This window comes from Rhinolophus sinicus, linkage group LG16, assembly GCF_036562045.2.
Source record: "Rhinolophus sinicus isolate RSC01 linkage group LG16, ASM3656204v1, whole genome shotgun sequence".
Classification (NCBI taxonomy): domain Eukaryota; kingdom Metazoa; phylum Chordata; class Mammalia; order Chiroptera; family Rhinolophidae; genus Rhinolophus; species Rhinolophus sinicus.
The window spans coordinates 38,844,681-38,869,973 of NC_133765.1; the positions used below are offsets into that span (position 1 = coordinate 38,844,681).

General features: G+C 57.9%; 1 protein-coding gene across 3 annotated transcripts in view; it reads right to left on the reverse strand.

The window, feature by feature from the left end:
* Positions 1-5,448: 5,448 nt before the first annotated feature.
* GALNT9 (polypeptide N-acetylgalactosaminyltransferase 9) overlaps positions 5,449-25,293 on the reverse strand; it is a 50,569-nt gene continuing 30,724 nt past the window's right edge. The window contains exons 4-11 of one of the 3 annotated variants that reach the window (XM_074321824.1): positions 24,683-24,857; positions 21,489-21,686; positions 18,154-18,271; positions 10,113-10,298; positions 9,141-9,278; positions 8,501-8,596; positions 7,565-7,732; positions 5,449-6,315 (exon numbers count right to left, since the gene is read on the reverse strand). In XM_074321824.1, coding sequence (XP_074177925.1) covers positions 6,169-6,315; positions 7,565-7,732; positions 8,501-8,596; positions 9,141-9,278; positions 10,113-10,298; positions 18,154-18,271; positions 21,489-21,686; positions 24,683-24,857 — 1,226 coding nt within the window. In that variant the 3' untranslated portion in view covers positions 5,449-6,168. Of the gene's footprint in view, positions 6,362-7,564; positions 7,733-8,500; positions 8,597-9,140; positions 9,279-10,112; positions 10,299-18,153; positions 18,272-21,488; positions 21,687-24,682; positions 24,858-25,293 lie in introns of all 3 variants that reach the window. The other 2 variants (XM_074321825.1, XM_074321826.1) reach the window with 2 other exon arrangements.

A 25,293-nucleotide genomic window follows, 5' to 3' on the forward strand; every position in this document is an offset into this window, starting at 1 on the left:
TGTCCAGGATATTGCACTCCCTCCAGGCTCCTCGCACAGGGACCCTCGCGGAAGACGCTTGTCGCGTAGATTGTGAGGCGAGAGCCTGTAGGGGTGGAGTATGAGGGCAGAGCCCCAGAAAGTAGTTTTTAGGCTCTCGGCCTCACATAGAAAGGTGCTGGCTCAGGTAGTAAACGGCCATCAGCTGTGGCTAGTTGGCCGTCAGCTGTAACCAGTGAGCCATTGGCCACTAATACAACTGCTGAGGCTACGCTAGGAGAAAAATGGGGGCTAGCAAGAAGATTGGTGGCTGAGCCCGCAAGCGGTGCAGTGAGGGTTGCGAATTGTGTGGCTCCTGCTTCCTGTGTCTCCAACCCAGCCGCCAGCGAGAGTATAGTGGTGTGACTCCCCTATCTATGGCTCCGTGGGTGTTCCTTTTTGGCCTCACCATGTCCTGCGTTCTTATGTGGGGAGCGGGAGCAGAGACTCTGCATGACACCCTGCACGACAAATGGCGCAGCAAGCAGGGTCTCCCCGCAGGACAAATGGCGCAGCGAGCAGGGTCTCCCGCATGACAGTTCTAAAGCAAGACGCTCTTCCAGGATGGTTTCTTCTCTCCCTTGGGTTGTTTTCTTCCAGAATGGTTTTGGTCTGTCTGTTGCCTCCCCCTCCCTCCCTTCTTCCCTCTTTCCTCCTGCAGCCCCCAGTGCCCCACAGAGAAACAGTGGAGCCAACCGCCTAGGAGGACGTTTCTGTTTCTGTGGGGACATTGGGAGCAGATCCGGCCGTGTGGCCTCAGGACCCTGCACTGGACACCACGTGTAGGCAGGTTCTGAGGTTACAAAGGACAAAACTTTGAGCCTACTCAACTGTGACCTTCAGGGAGAAATGAACCCAGTTTTGAAATTCATCACCTCAAAGCCCCATGATGTGTCCAGGCTAAATTGTGCTGAAATGACCACCGGGTGCAGGCCTACCAGCCGTCACTTAGTCACTGAGAAAAGATCGCCCTGTCGAATTGCATTAGCACAGATAAGCCAGTTAATTTAATTTCTAAATGACTATCAGGTGCTTAAAAGAGCAAGAAGGAATAACAAGGTTTCTCATCTTATTTATCCCCGAGCAGTTAACTGTGCGACTTACCGACTTACCCAGTTTGTCAGTTTAATTAACTTTGGTGTCCGGGGAAAAGCCCTATCAATATGAGGTGGTAACATGCCTGGGGCCCTGTGACTAGTTCACCCAGCGCAGCTTCTCTGTGGCGTTTGAGGCTCTTTGAGGTGGGGTGGGGCTCTCCCCCAATCGTCCTGGCCTCCACCTGCGGCACTGGGCCACTGCCACCTCTTCCTGCCTCCGTTCATTCTCAGATCCCAGCCCAGGCAGGCCTGCCTGCTTCTTCCAGGCTCACGCGCCGTTGTCCACCTGACTGTGGCCGTCCAGGAGCCCCGGCTGCAGGTAATGAAACCTGGGTGCCCTAAGCTGCTCTGAGTTTTTTTTTTTGTTTTTTTAAAGATTTTATTGGGGAAGGGGAACAGGAGTTTATTGGGGAACAGTGTGTACTTCCAGGCCTTTTTCTTTTTCCAAGTCAAGCTGTTGTCCTTTTCCGTCTTAGTTGTGGAGGGCGCAGCTCAGCTCCAGGTCCAGTTGCTGTTTTCTAGTTGCAGGGGGCACAGCCCACCATCCCTTGCGAGAGTCAAACCGGCAACCTTGTGGTTGAGAGGACACGCTCCAACCAACTGAGCCATCCGGGAGCTCAGCGCAGCTCAGCTCAAGGTGCCGTGTTCAATCTTAGTTGCAGGGGGTGCTGCCCACCATCCCTTGCGAGAGTCAAACCGGCAACCTCGTGGTTGAGAGGATGTGCTCCAACCAACTGAGCCATCCGCGAGCTCAGCTGCAGCTCAGCTCAAGGTGGGCGGAGCCCACCATCCCTTGTGGGACTTGAGGGATTGAACTGGCAACCTTGTGGTTGAGAGCCCACTGGCCCATGTGGGAATCGAACCGGCAGCCTTCGGAGTTAGGAGCACGGAGCTCTAACCGCCTGAGCCACCGGGCCGGCCCCTGCTCTGAGTTTTGGGGGCCCGTTCCTCCGCGTGGTGGGAAGTCATCCTGGCCAATTCAAGGGCCTCCTCATCTCCCTCCCCAGACCCAGTTACAACGACCTCACCTGGCGAGACAGAAGCCAAGATGGGGCCACTCCCTCCTGGAGTCAGGGCCCCACCATTCTGAGCACAGGGCGTCCCAGCAGCCATCCACAGGGCCTGTAAATTTGTGCAGGATAAATCACGTCCTCATGGGCACTAACTTGTTAAACGGTGCCTGAGAGGAAACAGGACGGGCCTGGGGGAGGAGCCAGGGCTTATGGCCACTGAGTTCTCGCACCTGTCATCGCAAGAGCCCCAAGGCCGTGACTGCCCCTCCCATGAGCTGCTGTCTCTTCCACGTGCCTCCCACCTTGGCACCTGCAGTGCGTGCACATGGCTTGCTGTGTGTGCAAGCACTGGGTTGCAGCCTTTCTCTCCCTCTCCCCCCCATAAGTCATTTTGGTATTTAACCCCCTAGTCAATTCTGGTTTTCAGTCAACACTGCTAACTGAAGCCACGTTTCCTTCGATTATAACCACACTCGGGTCTCATGATCCCAGGTAGTCACGCTCTACAAAGTCACGTCACACACAGAGTTCTATCTCGGCAAACCTTTGCCGAGACCCCGCCCGGGACTCGCCGGGCTCAGGTCATGCTGATCCCTCTCCCTGCGGGCCAGCAAGCGGGGGAGAGTGTTGCTACTCGTGGTTGGGGGCTCTTGTCGCCTTTGGCCCCTGCCACTGTGCTCAGAACATGGCTGTGGGACAAAGTGAGTGAGTGAATGAATGACTGGCCCAGGCAAGTCCCTATTGAAGGGGGGCCTGGGGAGGCCTCCTAGTGGCGGGTGTGTGGGCGGGACCCACCACATGATTGGCAGGCCTCCTTGTTCACACGCAACAGGAATTTCAGCTAAGTGTCCCTGGCGGGTTGAGGCCCTTCTGTGTGGAGCCCGAGGGACGCCAGCAGGGTCGCACACCCCTGCAGCTGGCCTGAGAGGGTGCAGGGGGAGGTGAGGCCCAGAAGCCATGTTCCCGTCACTCGGCCCTTTCAGCCCCAGCCCCGCCCATCCTCACTGACCGTGCCCGGGCCATGCTCAGCCCTAAAATCCACTCATGCACAGAGACTCCCTGGAGGGAAAACCACCGTGTGCCCACCCCTGCCTGTGCCTGGGACTAGGCCAAGGGCCCCAGGACGGTGAACACCGGGGTGGGAAGGGCCTCAGCCTCCAGTGCCCTTCATCCCATGGCCTCTTCCAGACTAGCCTGCCCTCGGGGTCTAGGGGCGACCACATGAGAGCTTCGCCTGTTCTGGAGAAAACTCATTCTTGTCTGCTCGTGGGGTGCCTGGCCAGCACTCACCAGGCCTGCACCCCGCCGAGGCCTCTGGGGCTGCCTCTCCCACCTGCTCCAGGGGTTGAAGCTGACCTCTCTGCCCCGGGGACCCCATTCCCTGGGCCAAATCCCACCACCTGCTGCTTCCCACAGGGTCCCCCCCCCAGACAGTCTGAACTGTAAGGTAGATCCTCTAGAGTGATGAACGTTTCTTTAGACAAAATTAAATTTGGATACACATGGTCTATATCCAGGGCACCTGGGAGGAAAGAAACCTGTGTATCCTGCTCCTATCTGAAGCTTGTTAATAACCCTTCCCAGGGCCCTGGTTATTATGTTTGGTTACCAACGAACCGTTTTAAACAAATGATGTGGGTTTTTCTGAATTTGCTACAGAGCCAATTTATAATTGAATTAATAAAAGAAGCGGGCCAGTGGTTAAGTTTTATTACATTTTATTTGCTTGTATCTTGGCCATTTAAAACACGACTGTTGTTTAAAAAGAAACAAAAACAAACAAAAAACTAGGTGGCCAGGCAGAGAGGCAGGAAGGTAGGATTGGGGTATGAAATCCCAGACCTGCGCCGTGGAAAGTGTGTGCTTTTAAAACAGACAAAGAAGAAAAACAGTTGTGTCTTTAGGCAAAAGAAGCCAGAGGCTAGAGGCTGCAGGAAATGGGGCTGGGTGGGCTTCTGAGCCCCGGGCACTTCGATGGAAGTGCATGTCACCATGACTTGGAAAGACCTGGGAGGCGCCCCAGCGTGGGGGCGCGCGCGCGTGCGGTGCAGACGCGGGTCCAGGCCAGTCCGGACGTCCCACCGGCCCTGACCAAGTGTCCATCACAAAACTGCGCGGGGGAGCGTCTCAGCAGCGCCACCATGTGGCCATGAGCTGCAACTGCGCAGTGGCATCCTGCTCCGTCTTTCCAGCCCACGTTTGGGTGGGGGCTCTTTACATTGAGTTGGCCCCAGGATTCCCGGGCAGTTCTGGCAAAGCCAGGCCTCATGAGGCGGGTAAGGATTGAAGTGCGTAACTGGAAAAATAAGAGCGTTCCGTGACCGTGTTCTATCAAGGCCATTTCGTTCCTCCTCGGTTACAATGGACTCAGAGCCTCTTGCCAGAGGGCATTCGGCGCCTCCCCACAGAGGACAGGGGTGACCGCCTGTCCCACAGCCCGGGGACCCAGCTCAGTGTCCCCTCCCGGTCACCTCCTCCACCCTCACAAGCCCTGGTGCCCGCAGACCCTGACGAACAGAGCAGGCTTTCAAACATGGACGTACCACCTCCCAGACGCAGGTTTGTGGAAAAGTGGAGAAGGGCTTTTCTAGGTGTCAAGTTTTCCGTGAGATCCTGTGCGGGCTGCAAACCAGCCGCCTTTGTCTGTCAACTTGCCTAATGAACCGTAACACACGTGTGTAAGTTGGAGGCTGTGGTGTAATTTTGAGGCTGTGGTATCTTCCATTTTAAACCCCAGCCTGTATACCCTGCCCCCTAACAGTGCTGCATGGGAAACTTCTGGATTCTGTGGACCCAGCGTGTGGGTCCTTCACTAGCAACTGACTTTTGAGGCTCATTCACCACCAGCTCTTTGCTCCATCATTGTCTTAAAATTTGGGGGAAATCTGGAACAGAGCGAGTTTTGGGGGATACAGGCTGGAGCCAGTAGAATTCTCTGCTGAGCTTCTCCGAGGTGCAGGAGGCAAAGCCAGAAGGAATGGGGGGGGGGGTCAGGGTCCCCAGAAAGAAGTGGAGGAGGGGACTCTGGGGTACATGCCCAGTGGGCCGGGTGCCAGGGAAGGGTATGTGCCACCGGGCCAGGGCTGGCGGAGAGTGAAGGGCAGGCTCTGCTTCTCCTGGGGCAAGAAAACCACAAATGACCCCTTGACCCCAAGCACAGGTCAGAGCCCTCACGCCCCAGGGACTGCCATCCTGCTTCCCGTCTTCCACCACCAATGATGGAGGCCCCAGGACAGCCCTGGAGGGTGTGTGGGGGGTTGGCTTCTCAACCCCCGGAGCTGAAAGCCACCACCCACCGTAGACAGTAGTACATCAACAGGGAGGGTGTGGCCATGTGCCGATAAAACTTTATTTATAAAAACAGGTGAGGGGCCGTGGGTCCTCGTTGGCTGACCCCTGCTGGGTGAGACGCTGGGGCAGGGACCCTCCCCTGGCCAGCCAACCAGCTCCGACTCCGGTGGACGAGACACAGGTCTGAATCCTTTAACCCACTCCTCACTGGACTGGAGCAGTCACATGGGCGCCCTCTCCTAACATTGCCCATGGGCTGTCTTTGGGACACTGCGGCTGGCGTCCCATTTCCCGTCTCACCAGCTGAGGGTCGAGAAGCTCTGCTCCTCTTGCTCTTGGAGTCCGATGGGGCGACCACAGGAGGGCAGCGAAGGGCAGCCCGCACCCTCTGAGTTCACAGGGGGCAGTTCTGCCTGGGGGCTCTACAGGGGCTTCAGCACATGCAGAAGAGGTGGCTGTTCGGGCGGCTGGGCAAGAGTCCCATGGGAAAGGCACGTGGTTTGCAGCTGGAGTTGCTGTCAGCGACCCCGGCTGGGAGGGCTGTGCTCCTAGTGGGGGCCAATCCCGGCATTGTCCTCCCGAGCACACAGGGAGGCCCTCGCCGTCCCAGGGGACAGGACCCAACCACACGCCAGCAGGCGGGAGGTCCCAGCCAGAGATGGTGAGGGCACAGCCGGCTCTGGGCACTGGCTCAGGGTGGCTGTCCCAGGCCCTCGGCGTCTGTGTTGGGGGAGGTGAGGGGGCCGGGGTCAGTGCCACCCATGCTTGATCCCGTTTCGGATGGTCCACTTCTGCCCCGAGCACCTCTGCACCACCAGCCGCAGCCCGAAGTTGGCGTCCTTGGACAGCTCCACCTCCAGGCACCTGCCAGTGTCACGGCTCACGATGGGGCCGCTCTTCAGGGGAGGGAAACTGAGTCAGCACGGGCGCCTGGGGGCCGTCCTGAGAGCATCCAGGGAGTAAGGCACGGAAGCCCGTGCGGTCACTTGCAGCCGCCGGAGACTCAGGGTCCAGTCTGTCCCCTTGTCCCTCTGTCCTCGTACATTCCCCCCACCCGCCTGCCCTGCTCCCGGGGTCTCAGGAGTCCCCAGGACACCAGAGTCCAGGACCCCTGAGCTGGCGTTCCCCCCGGCAGGGCCCTCCCTGGCTCCTGGCTGGTCATTTGCCCTCAGTCACCTCTACAGGCCCTCTAGTCCCCACACACACGGGGCCCTGGCCCGAGCCTGAGGACCCCAGGACCATCTTTTGTCTGTTCTCCGTTCTTCTCCAGCTGTGTCCTCACTGAGTCCGGCCCTCACTGACCTCGTCCCAGGCCCCGCCCCTTGGGAACCACTGACCCTTGTTAGCTCGGCTCATCCCTGCAGCCTGTCCTGTAACCAGAGCCCCACACAATGTCACACATTAACGTGTCACGAGTCTGCTCAGCAGGAGCCTTGGCAGAGGGTGTGTGAGGTGAGGCAGAGATCACAGTGTCTCCAGAGGACAACGCTGCCCACCGGGAGCTCAGGTGGGGGGGGGGGGACGCAGAGAGTAGATCCGCGGGGCTCAGGATCAGAGGACCCCAGGCAGAGAGTAGAAGGGACGTGGCCTCAGGACCCTGGGTCAGGGCTGGACACACGTTCAGCGCCCTTTCTGGCCCTGGGTCCACCTAGCTGCACACTGAGGGTGTGTGCTGGTTGCATCCCTCGGTCCAGGGAGGGGCCTGCATGAGGAATGGGCAGAGCTCTGGGCGGGAGGCACACATTGCTGATCCGTCCAGGCAGGGAGGCCAGCTTTAAACTTGTCAGCTCACAGGTCTGTTCTCAAGGCCTGGGATTCGAGCCCAGCAGCCCCCAAAAGCCCCGGGGTGGAGGGGGAGCTGTTTCCAGCAGAGCCTAAGGAGTTACAGGCCGGCCCTGGGCCTGTAGAGGGGGGAGGGCTTCAGGTGGCTGTCATACCTTATCCTTTCCCAAAAACCCCTCACCAGGAGGCTGCAGGAGGAGGGGGTGTGGGGCCCAGAGCTGGTCAGAGCCACTGGCCCTTCCTGGCCGTGACCCTGGCAAGCCACCGAACCTCTGTGAGATGGGGATCACGTGGGAGCAGCTGATTCAGGCCTCCCACTGCCCTCAGTTCCCACCCACGGGCTGACCTGAGGGACCCACTGACCTGGGTGAAGTCCCACAGCCGCTGGGCTGGCCGGGCCACGTCCTCGCACTTCTTCAGGGCGGGTGTGCGCGCCCTGCCGTCATCCACCAGGCACTTGGAGTCGGGCAGGAAGGAAGTGGAGCCCAGCGGGCCCAGCTGCAGCAGACCCTCTGCGCTGTAACGCACCAGCTGGGAGAGGCCAGAGAGCCGGCCGGTGACCCGAGGTGACCGCCTCCTGGGCCGGGCTGGGCTGGGGGGCCCTGTCACCAGTGCCGGCTTTCCCGGGACACCTGGTGTGCGTGGAGAGCCCACCTGGGGTCGGCCTCGTGATGTCCCTACTCCCCTATCCCCCTATAACTTTGCTCAGAGCCTCACCCTGTGGGGCTCAGCACCTCAGCCTCGGGGAGGAGAATTTCACAGGTGCCCAGGTCACCTCATCTGACCTTGAATCACAAGGCGAACACATGAGGGCGGCCCCAAGGTCATGTGTGCCAGTCCTAGTTCAGGTTGTTTGCTCTCGATTCCAGCCCCTGCCCAGCTGTGTGACCTCTCTGTGCCTGGGTGTCCTCATGTGCAATGGTAGCAGGAGCTATGACAGTGCCTGCCTCTCGGGCTCTGGTGAGGCCCCAATGGGCACTCAATGTAAAGTGCTCCATAAACAGCAGCAGCGTTGTGTGAAGGGCCCGTCTGCTAGGTGACATCGACATGGTGGCAAATGCTGGCCCACATGTCCACTGCTGTCCACACAGCAGCCCTGAGAGGTGGGCAGAGTCATCCCACCTGAGGGATGGGAGAGCCGAGGCCCGAGGCACCGAAGGCTGAGCAGCTGGCATGAGTGTGACCGTGAGCATGTCCTGGAGGGCCCCGCGCCACTCGCGTGGCTTCAGGGGCCAGGACGCCCAGCAGGCCCCCTGGGGCACCGCCTCCCACTTGCTGTCAGGGAAGCCACCGCCCCACCTGGGAGGACATCCCGTGGCACGGGTAGAGGATTGCTCGGTCGTCGTCCTCTGCTCCCTGGTCCAAGCAGTAGCCACTGGCTTTGCTGTTCCTCACCTACGACCAGAAACCAAAGGAGAAATCCATGGCAGAGGGTCCCCAGGTGGAGGCGAGGCTGGAGGGGGCTTCACACACCCGTCCCCTGACAGGCGAGCAGCCTGCTCTGGGCCCGTCTCAGGAAAGTGTGAGCCCGATGCCCAGGGGTGGCTGAGACCCACCAGGGCATCCTCACTGAGCAGGGGAGGGGGAGGGGAGTGGGGGAGGGGGAGCAGGGGTGGGGGAGGGGAAACAGGGGTGGGGCAGGGGGAGCAGGGGTGGGGGAGCTCGCAGGAAGAGACTGGCTGGGCTTCTCTGAAGGGGAGGCACACATAGACTCGCCCCTCACCTACGTGTACAGACTGGGCCCCCTGCAGAGGTGGGACTCACCCAGGGGAACGCACCTGTGCTACTATCTGGTGTCCGTGGACATGCACACGGGCACAGGGGATGGCATAGGTGGGAACACTGGGGCTGGGGTGCTGCAGTGTGAGGACATGGGCAGGTGGGCATGGGGCCTGGGGAAGCCTGCCTGCCCAGAGGGCCCTCCCAGTGGAGGCGGTACCTCTCCGTACGTGAGGGTGTCGTTGTAAGTCCTCATCTCAGGGTACACGTTCTCCAGGTACCACTGGAAGCTGCGACATTTCAGCCTCTGGCGCAGGGCCAGCCGCTCAGACACGTCCCCGAAGTCCACTCCTGGGTTCTTCGAGGTGGAAAGCGAGGCAGGAAGGGCACTGAGTGCGCGAGACCCCAGGACCCGGGTCTCTGCCATGAGTATGGGGCACACATACATACGCACACGTGCACACAGCCACACATGCACACATGTGCACACACGTGTGCACACATGCAAACACATACATGCTCGTGCACACACGTGTGCACACATGCATACCCAAGCACACTTCTCCAAGCTCCCGCACCCCAGCCGCCAGGCTGCTGGTTGGGCACCTGTGGTTTGTGCCCAGCCCCTGCTTCCTGACAGCAGCAAACATGGGGAGAAGAAGCCACCATCCCCACAGCAGGCGGGCCCTGAGACCTCACTCAGGGTCCTGCAGGGGACCTCAGTGTGCTTTGGCTTTGCCCCCAGGAGCCATGAGCCCCTGTGTGAGACTGGAGCACTCTGTGGGGGTAACAGTATCTCTCTGAGTTTCTCCTGCCTCATTATCGTCACCATCACATCACTCACTGGCCTCCGTGCTGAACCCAGCTTCGAAAGGACACCCTGTGGACTGAGGAGGGGCCGTTATCCTCCTGGGGGCTCACCCAGCAGGAACAGTGACGCTTGAGTCACGTCTGCCACTGAAGCAGCACAGTGTGGGCGGCTTGCCAATGAGCTTAACAGCTGCTGGAAACGGCTCTCATTGGTGGAAGTGATGACGTTCTCACCGTCCTGGCTGAGAAGCTCGGGAGGCCCTGCCCCATGAGGACAGGCTATGCGCTTTGTCAACCCCCAAGGCTGTTCCCAGGGTACGGTCCACAAGGGCCTGGCTCTGGCTTCGATGGCTCCGCCCCTCCCCTGCCCGGTCTGGCTTACGGTCATGGGAATATTCCAGGCCATGTACACGTGGGACTTGAAGCCGTCCATCCACACCTCGGCCGCCCGCAGGGCATTGCGCTTGGCGTAGTAATCGATGTCATTGTTGTACGGCTTCTTGGTCCGCTCGATGTGTGCCACGCGGGAGCAGGGCAGCACCTCCATGCTGCCCCCGCACTGCCACACCTGCCGGGGACAGCGGCCCCTCTGGGTGGCCTGCTCCGCCCCTCCACCCCTGCCCCCCACCCCATCCCGCTCACAGACCCCAGGACACACCTGCTGGGGCACCAGGAGGCCTGGTGCCTGTGGGTGCGTCCAGGGGACACCAGTGGAAATGCAGCCACGGCTGGGGGTCAAGTTCACCAAAGCCTGGACAGGGCTGCATCCCCGTTCTGGGGCCCACCCCACATCCACACAATGCTGGCTCTGTGCCAAGAAGCCTGGCCCAAGAAGGTTCATGTCCACCACCAAACCCTCGACAAACCCACAATCTAATTTAAAAAGAGCAGCTTCCTTTCAAACACCCCTTCAAGTACCCAAACAGACACACGATCTGGGTCTAAAGAAGTCGACACTCATTGGCTCCTCTTAACTAAGACCCCCAAATCCCTGACCGTTTGAACCCTCACCCATCACAGAAATAGATTTTGCACCATGACCCCCTCTCACTTCTGTATGTTCCACTTAAACTTGGCAGCCACGAGGATTTTAAGCTAAAGGCTTGCTGAGACGTGGGAGAAGAAGGCAGAGATGGCTCGAGGCTCAAGTTCGGGGCGTCCCTGGGTTGGCGGCTTCCGTGTGGAGAGCAGGTTGTGGGGGCAAGAGTGAAGTGAGGCCAGTGGGGGGCATTTCTAGGTGAGAGATGATGGAGCCACGGCTCCAGACTCAATTCATCACAAACCCCGGATTCCCTGCCCCCCCCCCCCCCCCCCCCGTAGCTACAGTTCTGGCCAATGAGCTGTAAGCAGAAGTCTCAGGATAGGGTTTTGGGAAAGCTGTGGCTTATGCTAAAAAGAGACAGACCCAGCTGGCAGGGTGCTTTGCCCCCTTTCCCTTCTTCCCACTAGGAAAGCAGGTGGGAGGTCTGGAGCAGTGGCAGCCATCTTATGACCACGGCCGATGGAAAGTGAGAAACAGCCTGAGTTCCTGTGCTTACTGTGCGGCTGCTGTATCAGGTCTGGGCTTCACGACACAACTACATCTCTATCTGTTCAAGCCTTGGTTAGTGGGGTTTTCTGCTGTTACGTTCCAAACTGATGAAGCTGGACCCTCAGGTGGCAGTGGGATGAAGACAAACCGCAACGATCTGATGTTGGGGCAGGTGGAGGATTAACCTTGTTCTCATTATGGGTGAAAATAAGGACTGAGGCACAAAGAGGTTAAGAAACAAATCCAAGATCACACAGCTGGCTCGTGGGGAGGCAGGGAGCCAGAACTACTGGGTGAAGCCCCAAGTTGCTTCTTCACCCAGAGCTGTGCAGGCGGCACAGAGCAGGGTCACATGACCTAAATGTTACCGTCACACTCACCTTGTGTCTCAACCACTAATTTTTTCAATCAGTTTGGTTAATTGCCACCCAAATAGAAACAGCAAACACAATGGGAGGCCCAGGTGTCAGGTCTCAGGCAGCTGCTCAGGGGAAGGCGCTCAGAAGCAGGGACCCCCACGGGGCCTTCAGGGACCCCCAGGAGCCCCGCCGCTCATCCCCACAGATCTCAGCCTCTCAGAGCTGGTCCCTGAGGGTGGGAGTTCAGAGCGGCAGCAGTCCTTACAGGTAAGACTCAGCCCTTAAGAAATCCAGGAATACTGACGCGTCAGCACGGGTGTCAGTCAATGCCTTATTCATTGTCAAAACAGTCAGATTGGGGCGGACGGGTGGCTCAGCTGGTTAGAGCGCGGGCTCTGGGCAACAGGGTTGCCAGTTCGATTCCCACATGGGACAGTGAGCTGCGCCCTCTGCAACTAGAATGAAGTCAATGAGCTGCCACCAAGCTCCCGGATGGCTCAGTTTGGAGCGCAGGCTCTCAACCACAAGGTTGCTGGTTCAATTCCCACAAGGGATGGTGGGCTGCGCCCCCTGCAACTAACAACGGCAACTGGACCTGGAGCTGAGCTGCGCCCTCCACAACTAAGACTGAAAGGACAACAACTTGACTTGGATGGAGCTGATGAGTCCTGGGAAAAACACATTACCATTTCCCAAAAGTCCTGGAAGTACACACTGTTCCCCAATAAAGTCCTGTTCCCCTTTGCCAATAAAATCTTTTTAAAAAAAAACCAGTCAGATTGTAGCCACCACTCGACGCTGCCGGGCAATGTGGGTCTTGGCCTGACTGTGAGCCCGCGGGGCTGGGGTGGGCCAGGGCCATCACGGGGGGTGGCCAGTGGCCTCGGGAGTGTGCAGCCAGGTGACATGGCCCCAAGCGTCTTCCCTCCTATTATCCACGTTCTCAGAACATTCATTCTGAAGCAGGTTGACATTTCTCTCGTTTCCGGCCCCTTTTTTCTTCAGGCCACGGCAATGATCAAAATGACATTTTTCTGGAGTGCCACTGCTATTCAAAAGCTGCACTTCCTGTGACCTGAGCCAGGAAGTCAGTGACCTGGAGGCGTGGCTTTTCCTCTCACCCACATGGCAGCGGGGGATGGGAGGAGAATGTATCCAACATCATTTTTATGGAGCTGCTTTTCTGGACTCTGAGTTCCTTTAATTTACAGCACAGCCTCCCTGCAGCCAGGAAAGCGGCACACGGGCCATCTACGCCCGCCTGGAGCTGTCCCCTTGAAGCAGTGCCCTGGCCGGAGGACATGCCTGGAGAGCTGCTGTCAGGTACAAGCTCCCAAGCGCTCTCCGGCCTGAGGTCCAGGCCTCCCCCATCCAATGGCGTCAGAGCTCTCAGGACCCTCCCTTCTCAATGACAGCCTCCCCTGGTCTCAGGCCTCACCTCACTTTAATAAGGATAAAACCTACGCTTTCAAACAGCAAGTCAGGGCTGCAGCCACCTGAGGGTAGGACAGCAGGTGACAGGGGGACAGACCCCAATTCCCTCCCACTTTCATCCCAGAGCAGGATGTGCCTTGCAGCCTGGTGGTCACCTCACAGAGGCCCATCTGTCCCTGTGGCTAGTCTCTGGCTGAGCTGGACGCGAATCAGGCTGCTGGGCAAACGCGTGTGCGGCCAGCGTGCCGTCTGCTGCTGCTAACAGGCTCGTCCCCGCCGCTGCCTGGTCCCGCGTTTAAAGGAAATGCCGCACAGATGCCTCGGGTTTGCCCACCAAGTCAGACGCACTGCCTCCATCTCCACTGCTTCGGGGGAACAGAAGTCATTAGGTTTCATCGGCGACTGGACCAGGACACTCAACTCTTTCTCCTAAGATTTGCAGGTGGCAGCAGAGGGTTTCAGTGACAAAACAATTCCTTGTACCCTGGGCTGCAATTTTATGAGCCCTTTGCAGGCTGCCTCGTGAGTGTGCGCGCGTGCGCACGTATGTGCAGAGAGGCATTCTGGCATCTAAATCGCGGCCGGATGGAGTGCCTTCTCTAGTGTAGGCTCAGGTGGGAAAGGCTTTCTGGGCATGACTCTTGGCTCCTGGGGACACTGCTTCTTCAGTTGCTGCCTTGGCTGAGAGCTGTGACAAGCTTACCTAGGAGACAGTCTCTCCGTTTCCAAAGAGCTCGGCCCTGCCAGGTTGCCTGAGGGCCAGGCGAGGGTGGCATGGTCCCCTGTCCCCCATGATGGCCCAGAATGCTGAGCAGGGTCCTGTACTGTGTCCGCAGCATGAACCGGTGGCTCCCATCCACACCTGAATTTCAGTGGGTTAACACAGCAGTTAGCGTCTGGCTCGTGTCTCCAGACGAAGCAGGCCAGCTGGTGCAGGGGGCTGCCCACGCCGCCATCCAGAGACCAGGCTCCTCTGTCAGTGGCTGTGCTGCCCCAGGGGCCCTCCCACCTCAACATTCAGCTGTGGATAGAGACAGATGAGGGTGTGGGGGACACGTGGGGGCTTTACCAGCCAGGCCTGAGGTGTAACCCATCACCCCCACTCCCATTCCACTGTCCAGGACTCAGCAAGATACTATATCTAACGAGATGGTGGCCGGACACTTGGAGGGAAGGGAGACAGGGCTCTGTGACACACAGGGGCTTTGCCATTCCTGTGGGGGGAGAGGCAGTGCAGGAAGGGAGGGAAGCAAAACATACGCATGACCAGCCCACTAGGCCCCCTGGAGGGCAGGCAGCACGCACTGCAGATGGTGAGGGACGCAGGTGAGAGACCCTGGGGCTCGTGCGCGTCCATGTCTTCCAGCAGCGTCTGTGCCAGCGGAGCTGTGGGGCCAGCATTTCAGAAGCTTCTCCCAGCAGGGTTATCATGTGGGCGACACGTAGGGACCAGCTGTCCCCAGCACAGTCAAGGAGTGGGGAAGCCGGAACGTGGCGTGAGGGACCCCAGCCTGGCGTCTTGTCACACAGGACATTTTCTGTGGCAGGAGGAGCGGCTGGTGGCAATGTCGATGGGTCCCCAGGCTGCAGCACTGGTCCCTGGGCAGCTCGCTGGCCTTCACTGGTCATCATCTTCCCGAGACCGGCCTGCTTCCTGACGTCCACGTGTTACACCCACATGCCGTGTCACTACCCTGGAGGTGCCGATGGGAGTATGTGCCACTTTGCAGCCGACGCTGTGTCTCTGCTGAGTGTTATTCTGTTATTCTGGGTGTTGGGATCCACTGAATGTGATGGAAGCTGGTTTTCACCTTGAAAACACTGACAATGGGACTTCACCTCGCAAGTGAGGGCCAACATCTACTCAAGCTGGCCTCTCTCTTTGCCTTTGTAATAATCCATGGCTCCAAAACCGATCCTGTGATCCATCCGCCCAACTGATAAAGCCATTAATCCACCCACCCACCTACCCACCCATCCTCTGTATAACCATGTTTCCCTGAAAATAAGACCTAACTGGAAAATCAGCCCTAGCACGATTTGTCAGGATGACATCCCCTGAACATAAGCCTAATGCGTCTTTTGGAGCAAAACTTAATATAAGACCCAGTCTTTTCGGGGAAACACGGCAGTCCATATAACCAACACCACTATCCAGGCAAGGAAATCAAAGCGAGACGTGAAGCAAGCTCAGTGTCCCCGCCCAGGCCTCCAGGAAAAGGACGATGACCAGCGGCCCCGGCAGGCTGCCCCACAGCCGACGTCACCTACACAAACACGAGAGGCACCCCACTATCGTTTTCCTTCTGACAGCACAGAACTTTCCACTTGAACAAGAAGTCAGGGCCTCACACTTGCTCTACAGAACTCTGTGTATCATTTTTGGAGATTTCCCTTCTGAGCTCCGTTTTTTAAAAGCCTGACAGTCTGCTCCACGCAGCGCCCCGCCCAGGCCCGGTTTCAGGAAGCGCTGATTCCCACAGTGCTGCCACAGGCTGACACCACCTGGCTTTGCAGGAACTCCCCATCCCAGGGGGTCCGCACCTGAAGTCCCCACCCGCCCCTCCAGCCAGGACCAGGACTCTCACCAGGCTCTGCCACCCCCATGTCTGTCGGCTCCGTGTGTGTCCCCCATGCTTACTGGACACCTGAGACCCACAGCAGGTTTCCTTGGAAGAAGAAAGGTGCTCAGGGAGGGCAGCCGGGTACTTCTCGTGGCCCCTCCAGCCTGGGCGCCTGGCATCTGTGACAGTGGCTGGTCTTCCCGCCCCAGGGCTGTCCCCTGCCCAGGCTCCTGGAATGCCAGGGGTCGGAGGCAGCGCCGGCTTCCAGGCCCCTCCTTAGCATCAGTTGTTGGTGCCTAAGACGGCAGAGGTGACAGATGCCATTGCAGCTTCCTTGGGGCTCTGGGCCTTGTTCCCGGGCATGTGGACACCCTCTCTGACCCCGGAAAAGATTGGGGCCGCATGGAGAGACGGTGAAGTAAGTCAGACACAGAGGACCGGCACTGTCAGGTTCGTGAATCGTTCACAGACGTCTGGGGTTTAATGATCAAAACAGTTCAGGAAAGTGACGGCCACACTCGCAGGGCTGACTCTGAATTCGTGATTTAAAATTGGACCATGGCAGAGAGTTAAACTCTGAAACGTTTCTGAGAACCTGAGAATTGGCCAAAGTTTAGTTTATTAGGTGCTCAAGAATTTTTTAAAACACTTTGGGGGAATTTCTGCTATGATATCAGGCATTCAAAATGCTTAAAGAGGAAAGAAAATAAGTTTCATTTATCAGCGCCATTTTAAAGGTTCAGGGGAATTTAACTACAGGCAGAAATGGAATTGATTGCTGTTTAATGGCATTTAATCTGTTTGACCCGAGTTAAGCACACATTCATCAAAGAAAAAGGGAAGGTGCGTGTTCTTACCAGCTACACTTACAGCCGTAATAACACCATGTCTAGGCTTAACTTAAAAGCTTACAGCACATCGGCTTTGAAATGGGCAACTTCAATACCGTTTATACATTTTTTAAAACTTGCCTTAAATAATGTTTTCTGTGACTAAAGCCCACAGGCAAAACCCAAGAAACAAATGAGGCCCCAGAAACAAACCACAGACCCACCAGAGCTCAGCCCCACACCACAGAGCTCAGCCACCAGAGACCCCGAGCCTGGCCCCAGGCCCTTCTCATTTGGGGGTACTTACAGGCCCTGTGCACAGCAGGCATCACGCTTCTCCCCTCACCCCTCCACCCTGAAATCACAGAGCGACCCCTGGGAGGCAAGCGGCCAATTCCCCAGGGCCCCCACTCACTCCCAGAAGAAGTGGCCCTGCCTCGCTCCTGCTCTCCACACAGGCTGACCTGCCTCAGGGCCTTTGCACGTGCTGCTCCCTCTGCCAGGGACACCCCTCCTGCCCCGCTAGGTGCACAGCTCCTTTGTGGCACCTGGTCTTCTGCAGCTGTCTCCTGCTCTGACCAGGCCCCTCCCTGCACTCCCTACCTCCCCACTGCTTCTTCCTCCTTTTCAAATTTCTCACCAAGTGAGGCACTTTGTTTCCTCTTACCACCTCCGCCCCTGGCAGGGGAGCTGCAGAAAGGCAGGAACCCCATATTTTGTTCCCTGCAGGCCTGGCACACACGGTGCACAGAGCGTGTGTTAATTGAGGCCAGCAACCTGCGGGAAACGGGCTACGGAGGGTCTGGGCCAGGCGCTGGCCGGCTGGGAGCTGCTCTCAGAGTCTTTCCCACCTCGAAAGCCGCTGCCCACATGCATCGTGTGCCATTGCTGAGGTTGGCACTGTCCACACCATGGGGGAGGGACTGTCCTGAGGGAACCCATACCCAAAGCACCGGGTGACCCAGCATGTTTCCGGTGGGGCTGCGAGCACCTTACTTTAGGGCACCTGGCAGAAGGAGCTCTGCCACCCTGGGGTCCCTGATTGGCAACCAAGATTCTTCTAGAACTTTCCACCAGTTCTCTATGTACTGAGAGAGAGGTGGTTTAAAACCAGGAGGAGAGTCTGGGGTGGAGGGAAGGGGTGGGAAGGAGGCCTGAGGCACCTGGTGTCAGCTCTGGCTCCGAGGGGGATGCCTGGTGCCCTCAGTGGGTGGCGTGCCCTCGTCCTTGTGTGAGCCAGCGCCTCCAGCCCCTCACAGCTGTGTCCTGCCCTTCTGGGGGCCTCCGTACCAAGCTGCTCCCCACGCTCCCTCCCCCTGAGCAGTCCTAGGGAATTCAAGCACCCCTAAACTCCCGCCTGCACCCCCGTCTTCTACATCCAACCAAGACAAATACCCCAAACAGCGTAAGGGTGGGTCTCCTCACTGCAGACACTCAAACTCCCTGTGCCAAAGGGACAAGCTTCTAAGATTTCCACCCATGCCACCAGCCCACCCATTAATGTAAGACAACAGACGTGAATGGCTTGAGTGATAAAAATGAACATAAGAAATACAACCTTTTGTGTTTATGTTCAACAGGCACAATGCCTCATGGTGTCGGTGCTCAGTTTCCTCTCGTTGGCTCTCCTTTGGGGCCATAGACCAGCCCGGCCCCACTTCGCACAGGCCCGCCCGTATGCACCTTCCCCCAAGATGTCACTTACCCTCATGCCCAGCTCAATGTTCTCGCCACCGTACACCTCCATGCCTGGGTCCAGCAGGCCAATGTCCCCGAAATACTCCCGGTCCACCACGAACGAGCAGCCGATCATGGCGGGGGTTCTGGGGGGACGCGGAGAGCATGTGAGCGGGTCTCCAGCAGCCTGGAGCGCTGCGTGGGCCCAGCCCTCTGCCCACCCCCACACCTCATCCCTGAGCGTCTCACCTCCGCGGGTCACTGAGCTCAGGGCTCCCCACAGCTATTTCTGCAGCTGCGAGGACTCAGGTGGGGTCACCACAGGCTGGGCTTTGCATCCCTCAGAGCCTGGAGAAGCAGTCAGCACAGACCAAGTCCAACTGCCTGTTCAAGCCTGGGTGGCCATTCAATTCAGGCCACTTAGTGTCGGGGTTTGAAAAATCACTTTCCCAGTGAGTTGTCTGGTTGCCCTGAACATCATTTCCCGAGCTGGAGTCACTTGCCTACCCTCCTCATTATTTTGTCGTATCTGTGTATCAGTAGCCAGGGCTGGAACGGGCAGTCGTGTAGGTTGTGCACTGCTCAAATCTACAGAAGCTCATGGATGTCAGACTCTGAAGGACATGCCTTGGGATTGTCAAGTGCACAACCTGGGCAGCTGTATGCCACAGGCTGTCAACTGTACTGTCACTTCTGTAATAATTCTGTGTACATCTACGTATTTTTGAAATGTCAGTAAATCTTGCCTTGTCCCAAGCAATCGTGTCTGTGAAATCACACATGGATGTGCTAGGTACAGTTTTTTCTAATCTGCATTAACAATGTGTCAGTGCTGTGTGTGCCCCCATGGGAAGTGGTCTCATGGAGCAGTGATGAGAAAGCCAGGCACCTGAGACAGGGTGGTGAAGAGTAAGGGGACAGTATCACTGCGAATGGTACGCACTTTCATTCATTCATTCATTCATTCATCCATCCAGCCATCCATTCAGTCAATCTTCAATTTGGGATACAGTGAGTGTCTTCTAGGTGGTGGGGATAACAATGAAAGAAGACATAAAGGAAACATAGCTCTCTAGCAAGAAGTAAACACAGTCTTTGTTTTGTAAGCAAGCAGGACCTCCCAAGCTTTTGATGGAAGAGTTTGCCTCAAAACAAAGAGAATTCCCTTGCAGGCTGAGGGCTTAGTTTCTTCAGAGAACTAGCAGGCCCCCTTGGGTCTGAAGGCCCCACAGCCACTGCCTCCGCTCCTGCCTCATGCCCCCGCTGCTCCTGTAGTCACCGAATACCTCTCCAATGAAATCAGCAGAGAGCAGCTGGTCTCAACCACAAGTTAAGAGAAGCATTTCTGCCCCCTGTGACTGGAAAGTCAGGGGTAGGTGCCCATCAGTTGTCCAAGAAAACAGGCATCCTTTTACTTCTGCAAAGATCCGATCTGTTCTGTCATTGGATTTTGACCACGGATCTAATGGTCCCGACATTTGAACGCCATTTTTTACTTTTAACAGCAAGTGTGTGGCTGGGTTACAGTTCACCAACATGCAACAGACATTTCTCTCACTTTCTTAATAACGACCGGGCAGGAGGGTGGGAAGGCCCCCCCCCAGCACGCGGAACCGAGGGCTCCTCCCATCGGGACGCAAGGCCACGCGCAGCCTGGCCAGTCCCAGGCCGTGGCCTTCTGCCGCCATTCGGAGCGCCAGCCCTCACCTGTGCAGCACCTCTGGGAGCCCGGAAGCTTCCGTGTCCCGTGTGTCTGTCTGTCTTCCCCATGTGTCTGTCTCCCGTGGGTCTCTGTTTGTATGCCGTATCTGATCAAGGCTTTCATCCATTTTCTATTTGGGATTTGGCACTAGGGTTTCAAAAGCTCTCCCAGTGGTGCTATCAAGCCGCAGAGCTCAAGACAAAATGCAGTCTGGCCCCAGACTCCTGCTTCCTGTGCAGCTTGGGTCATCCAGAAGCTGCCCAAACTGGCGGGACCTGCCTCCCATTGGGTTCTCTGACTTCACTGACTCCTCAAATGTCAGACAGTGGGCATTTGCTTTGCTATCAAACGGGGGTCATCAAGTGCACTTCAAATGAAGAACCTTTGCACCACTGCTCCTTGCCTTGGGGTTCTGGAGACGTCTGTCTGTCCAGCTCTGGACATGGCCGAGCTCTGTGCACGCTGACTCCTCTTGGTCACTGCACAAGCGCTGCCAGCTGTCGGGAGCCCATCTCCAAGTAAGTGACCAAGGGGACAGTGCGAGGCCCTGGGGAGCTGCCGCTCCAGCTTCTGGGACCCTTTCTTTAGTCCTCCTGTTTCAAGCAGCCCTGTGATGGCAGTGTCACTATTCCCCCAAAACCAGTACAGAGTGGGGCTGGGGCCCGGTGCCTGCTGGCTTCCCTGCCGGACGCCCAGACGGCTGTGAGGCCTAGCTTAGCACTGGACGGCTCTTTGCCTGCAGAGGACAGGTGCCTGGACGCCCCCTGAGACCCTCCTGGGAGCAGAGGGCTATCAAGGTACAAGCATAGACAGTCCTGGTGACTCCTGGGCAAAGAGCTGTTACACCAGGCTTTTGGCATCCGTTTGTACAGACGAGGCAGGGAGGGTCCCAGCTCTGGCCCCTGAAGTCCCAAACCTGGTGGGGAGACCTGGCAAAGGCTGCAGGCGGACAACAGATGCCGCAGATGCCCATTCATTCCTGGAGGAACCCCTCCGGCCTGGCTGGGCCCGAGCAGCCGTCATACCAGGTTCTGAAGTGCACACTTCCCAGGGCACCGGCCGACTAGTGGCCGCGTTGGGAGCTGCGGAAGCTGCATCAGCGACGGGAATGGGAGCCAGGTCAGGTGCATGAAGACTGACCAAGCAGGTGTGGTGGCAGAGTGTCGGGGAACAAGAGGGAGTGGTGGGGACATGGCAAACTGGGGACCACACGCCCATTTAGATATGGGCCACTTCTCCGCCTCAGCCGACTGCTGCCTTGTAAGAACGTGGCCCTTCCCATGTTTCAAAAGATGCTGGATTTGTGTATTTTTAATTTGCGAAAATCTCCATTATCATGTTTGCGAACTGGTTCAAAATAAAATGAATGTTTTGCAGGACAATCTATGGGGTCTGACTGTGGGTCTCTGTCTCTGTCTCGACCCCTCCCTCTGTCTGTCTGTCTGTCTGTCTGTCTCTGTCTTTGTCCTCCTCGCCCCACCTGACCTTGTCATCACTCAGGTCACAAATCGGAGCCAGCTCCCAGGCTTCCTGTCACATGTCCCACTGCACACCAGCTGCCTCCGCCATTTTCCCTTCCCCGCCTGGCGCCTGGCTTTCTGCGGGGGGCATCGGCCGCCCTAGTGCCGCTGCTCCACCTGGTGGGGCTGTGGCCGGCTCACCTGATGGGTGCGGCCTCGTCCCCGCGGTCCAGCCAGTCTTGTGGGGGAATGATGTACATGCACCAGAGGCCCCAGTTGTAGCCGTGGGCAGCGCTGGCGTACTGCTGCACCTCGAACGTGTCGTACTTGATGTTGTCGATGGCCGGCAGCACCACACGCCGGCCGTCCTCCCGGATACGCGTGAGGGCGGGCTCGGCCCTGCGGGAGGAGCACAGCGTGAGGGAGGGCCTGGGGCAGGAACCCTGCCCCGTCCCCAAGGACGGCCCCACTCATCCCCAGCGGGAGTCCAGAGCCGGGGCCACACGGGGCCTGATGGCCAGCTAGACCCCCTTGGGGGTCCCTCACCTCGGGAAGCCCAGGGGCCATGGGGGTCAGGGGCTGCAGACTCCCCTGCCTGAGGTCTGGCCTGCCTGGGGCAGCCCACAGCTAATGACTGATTGACACGGGATGTGAAAACCATTGTGGCCAAATCTGTGACATATCCGAGAGCTGTCCTAGCTCCAGAGTTCCCAGAGGGTCAGCTGAATCTGTCACTGGGTCTCTCCCTCCACCGAATCCATTTCCGTCCCCCCTCCCCACACCCTAAGCCTGCACCTGTGGAAGGAACAGTCACTCACAGCATCAACTGAGGACCAATCATGTGCCACACTCTGTTCTAAAAAATTCAAATACATTGTGAACTAAAAAGGAAAACAGCGCTCGCCTCGGGGAGCCTGTGATACAGCGGAGGGACGAGAAAGACCATCGAGTGCAGTTGTGCAGTGCGCGACCTGCACAACAGCATGACGCTGGTGGGGGGCAGACAATACGTAATTAAGGACAGAGGTGACAGATGTTATAGGGAAAGAAAAGCCTCATGGGCAGAGGAGAGAGAAATGGGGGCCAGGAGGGGAACTCGAACGTCAGTCAAGTACGTGCTGGGATGGACGGAACCAACCCTCAGAACACATTCGCGGTCCTGGGGTTCTGGGATGCCCAGGAGAGTGGAGGGAGCGTGGAAGGAAGTCTCCACTCACCTGCCTGAGAGGCCAAGCCTGTTTGAGCCAGCTGAGGCTGTTAGGAGACCGCAAACGCCAGACCCTCACTGGACCCAGTGGGGACCCCTGAACCGTGCCTGTGGGATGTGTCCAAAGCAATCGCACCCATCCCCGATCAATGCCCCCACCACCCCTCATTTCCCTCGGGGACAGTTTTTCACAGGATGTTTTAGTTTAGGCTTCACAGGGTTTAAAAATGAGCTGGGAGTTTTGATATAAAAATTGTGAGTTTTAGTGTCTGTCGAAGTGGGACAAGGGGGCCAACTGGGCTGACTTCCCCTGGGTGTGGGTCACCCCCCCACCCACTGTGGATTTAACTTCTGAATCTTGAGATGACATCATCCTGGACTACTAGGTGGCCCTGAATCCAATGGCAGGGTCAAGGTCCTTCTGAGAGACAGAAGAGAGACAGACCCACAGAGGGTAGAAGCCATGATGATGGAGACAGAGATTGTCACGATGCAGCCACACCCAAGGGCGCCTGGGGCCACCAGAAGCTGGAAGAGGGTTGAAGGGTGGCCCTCCCGAAAAGGTGCACGCTGGGAACCTGTACATGTGACCTAATGGGAAATAGAGTCTTTGTAGATGTGGGATCATCCTGATTAGGGGTCCCTCGACCCAGTGACAGGGTCCCTCTAAGGGAAAGATGGGGGGATTTGAGAGAGGAGAAGCCTCACGACAACCAAAGCAGACATGGGAGGGATGTGGCCACAGCCTGGGGATGCCTGGAGCCCCTAGACTCCGACAGAGGCAGGAAGGACCCTCCCCTGGAGCCTCCAGAGGGAGCGCGGTGCTGGGACACCGTGAGTTTGGACTGTGGCCTCCAGAACTGGGAGAGCATGAATTCCTGTTGTTGAAGCAGGTCATTTGTTAGGGGGGCCTCAGACACTCACACACCAAGCAACCCTCCCTCTGCCCACACTCATTTGTCCAAAGCACGCGCTCACGTCCCAGGCCACCTCAAACATCCGTTGGGCCCTGGCGTCTGGTTTACAATCCCAGGTAGGTACTTATCTGGCAGCCTTGTGCCTGGAGCCAGACACCATCAGGGGCTCCACACACATGTAATCCTGACAGCGAGCATGCGTCTAATGTCCCCACTCTGGGAAACGGAGCACGCCGGGGGATTAACGCCCCCGCCCCTCCGCCCCGACACACAGCCAGGAGACCTTCTCTCTGCGCACGCTTCCGACCACCGTGACTCTGCACAGCCTGCCTCAGTCATCGCCCGCTGCCCTCCCCATCCAGCTGCCATTTATCCTCTGGTGTCCGCTGTAGGGCCTGGGCCCAACAAGGGCTCTGGGGACGCCCCCCAGATGCAGCGACCAGAGAGGAAATACGGAAACATGCCAGGAGCCCAGCAGGGCTTTCCAGAAAACTCCAAAGCACATCCTACTCTTTTGCCAACACGTCCCCAGACACCATCTGTGAGAACCTGGCTCAGGGTACCAGGGTCTGGTCAGAGGCACCAGGACCACTCCCAGGCTGGCCACTCTAGGAGCCCCCGGGAGGGGGACACAGACCCCTGGGCCCCACCCCAGAAGCCCTAGGTCGCAGGGACCTGCATTTCTTGCCAGCTCTCAGGCTGCTGATGTGCTGGACGGGCCCCCATGGCCCCCCACCCAGAAGGAGGACCTCAGGGCCCCGCCTCCCTGTGGGTGGGGCTTCTAGACCATCCTGTGCCCCACGTCCCCACCTTTCTCATTAGAAGCCCACTTTGCCCCTGCGTGGTGGGGGTGACACAAAACGTGTGGCCTTTGATCTAGAATGTTCCATAAGGACAAGAAATTGCTTCCAACTTGTGCCCAGTGGCTTGTACCAGGACCCTATAAACCGAACATATACACAGCAATGGTCCCCAACCTTGTGTGGACTTCCCTGACCTGTCCTCGCTTTATTCTGTCACCTGTCGGGATTACTAGCCAATTACAATGACTCTGGGCTCAAGGTTGGGGTACAGGTCGGTCCTCACATGGATACATCCTGAGACCCGCCCCCCACGCACGGTTTCTGGGGTGAGGCTGCTGGGCATGGAGAGGCCGTGTGGCTGGACGCCTCCTGCCTGCCAGCCCCATCACCTCTGACTGGCTCCTGCAAGGACTCCACGAAGCCAGTGCCAGGCTGGGAGCTCAGCTCTCCGCCTGCGCCCGCCCTTACCAGCCGGTGCTGAACTCCACGTGGGCGTCAAAGAAGCCGACGACGGGGGCCGTGGCCACCTTCCAGCCCTGCAGCCGCGCCCGGATCAGGCCTTCTCGCCTGCTGTTCCGCACGATCTTCACCAGGCCCGGGTACCTCTTGTTGACGTACTGGTCCAAGTTGAACTTGAGCTCCACTGCGGGGGAGATAGAGACATCTCAGCACCGCGACCCCGGGAGGAGCCTGGGGTCACGAGGCTAGAGGTCAGCGAGCACAGGTTGGGGCGCTGGGTGCCCTGGATCCACATTCCATAAATATGCAAGGGGACCCTCCACGCTGGACGTGATCCAACGTGCTGGGGGCCACGCAGACATAGACCCCCTATGGACGGCGTTCCAGTGGGAAGCAAAGGAAAGTGATTCACTCAGAGGCCAGTGTCATGATACAGGAGCAAATGGAATGGCTCATTCAGCCCTGAAAGGGAGTGGCGCCCAAGGGGCGGCTGAATCCAGTCCAGCCACACAGCCTCAAAAAGGAAGGACATTCTAACACCTGACACAATACGATGAGCCTTGGGGACTTGGTGCTGAGTGGCATAAGCCAGTCACAAAAGGACACACACTGTGTGATGC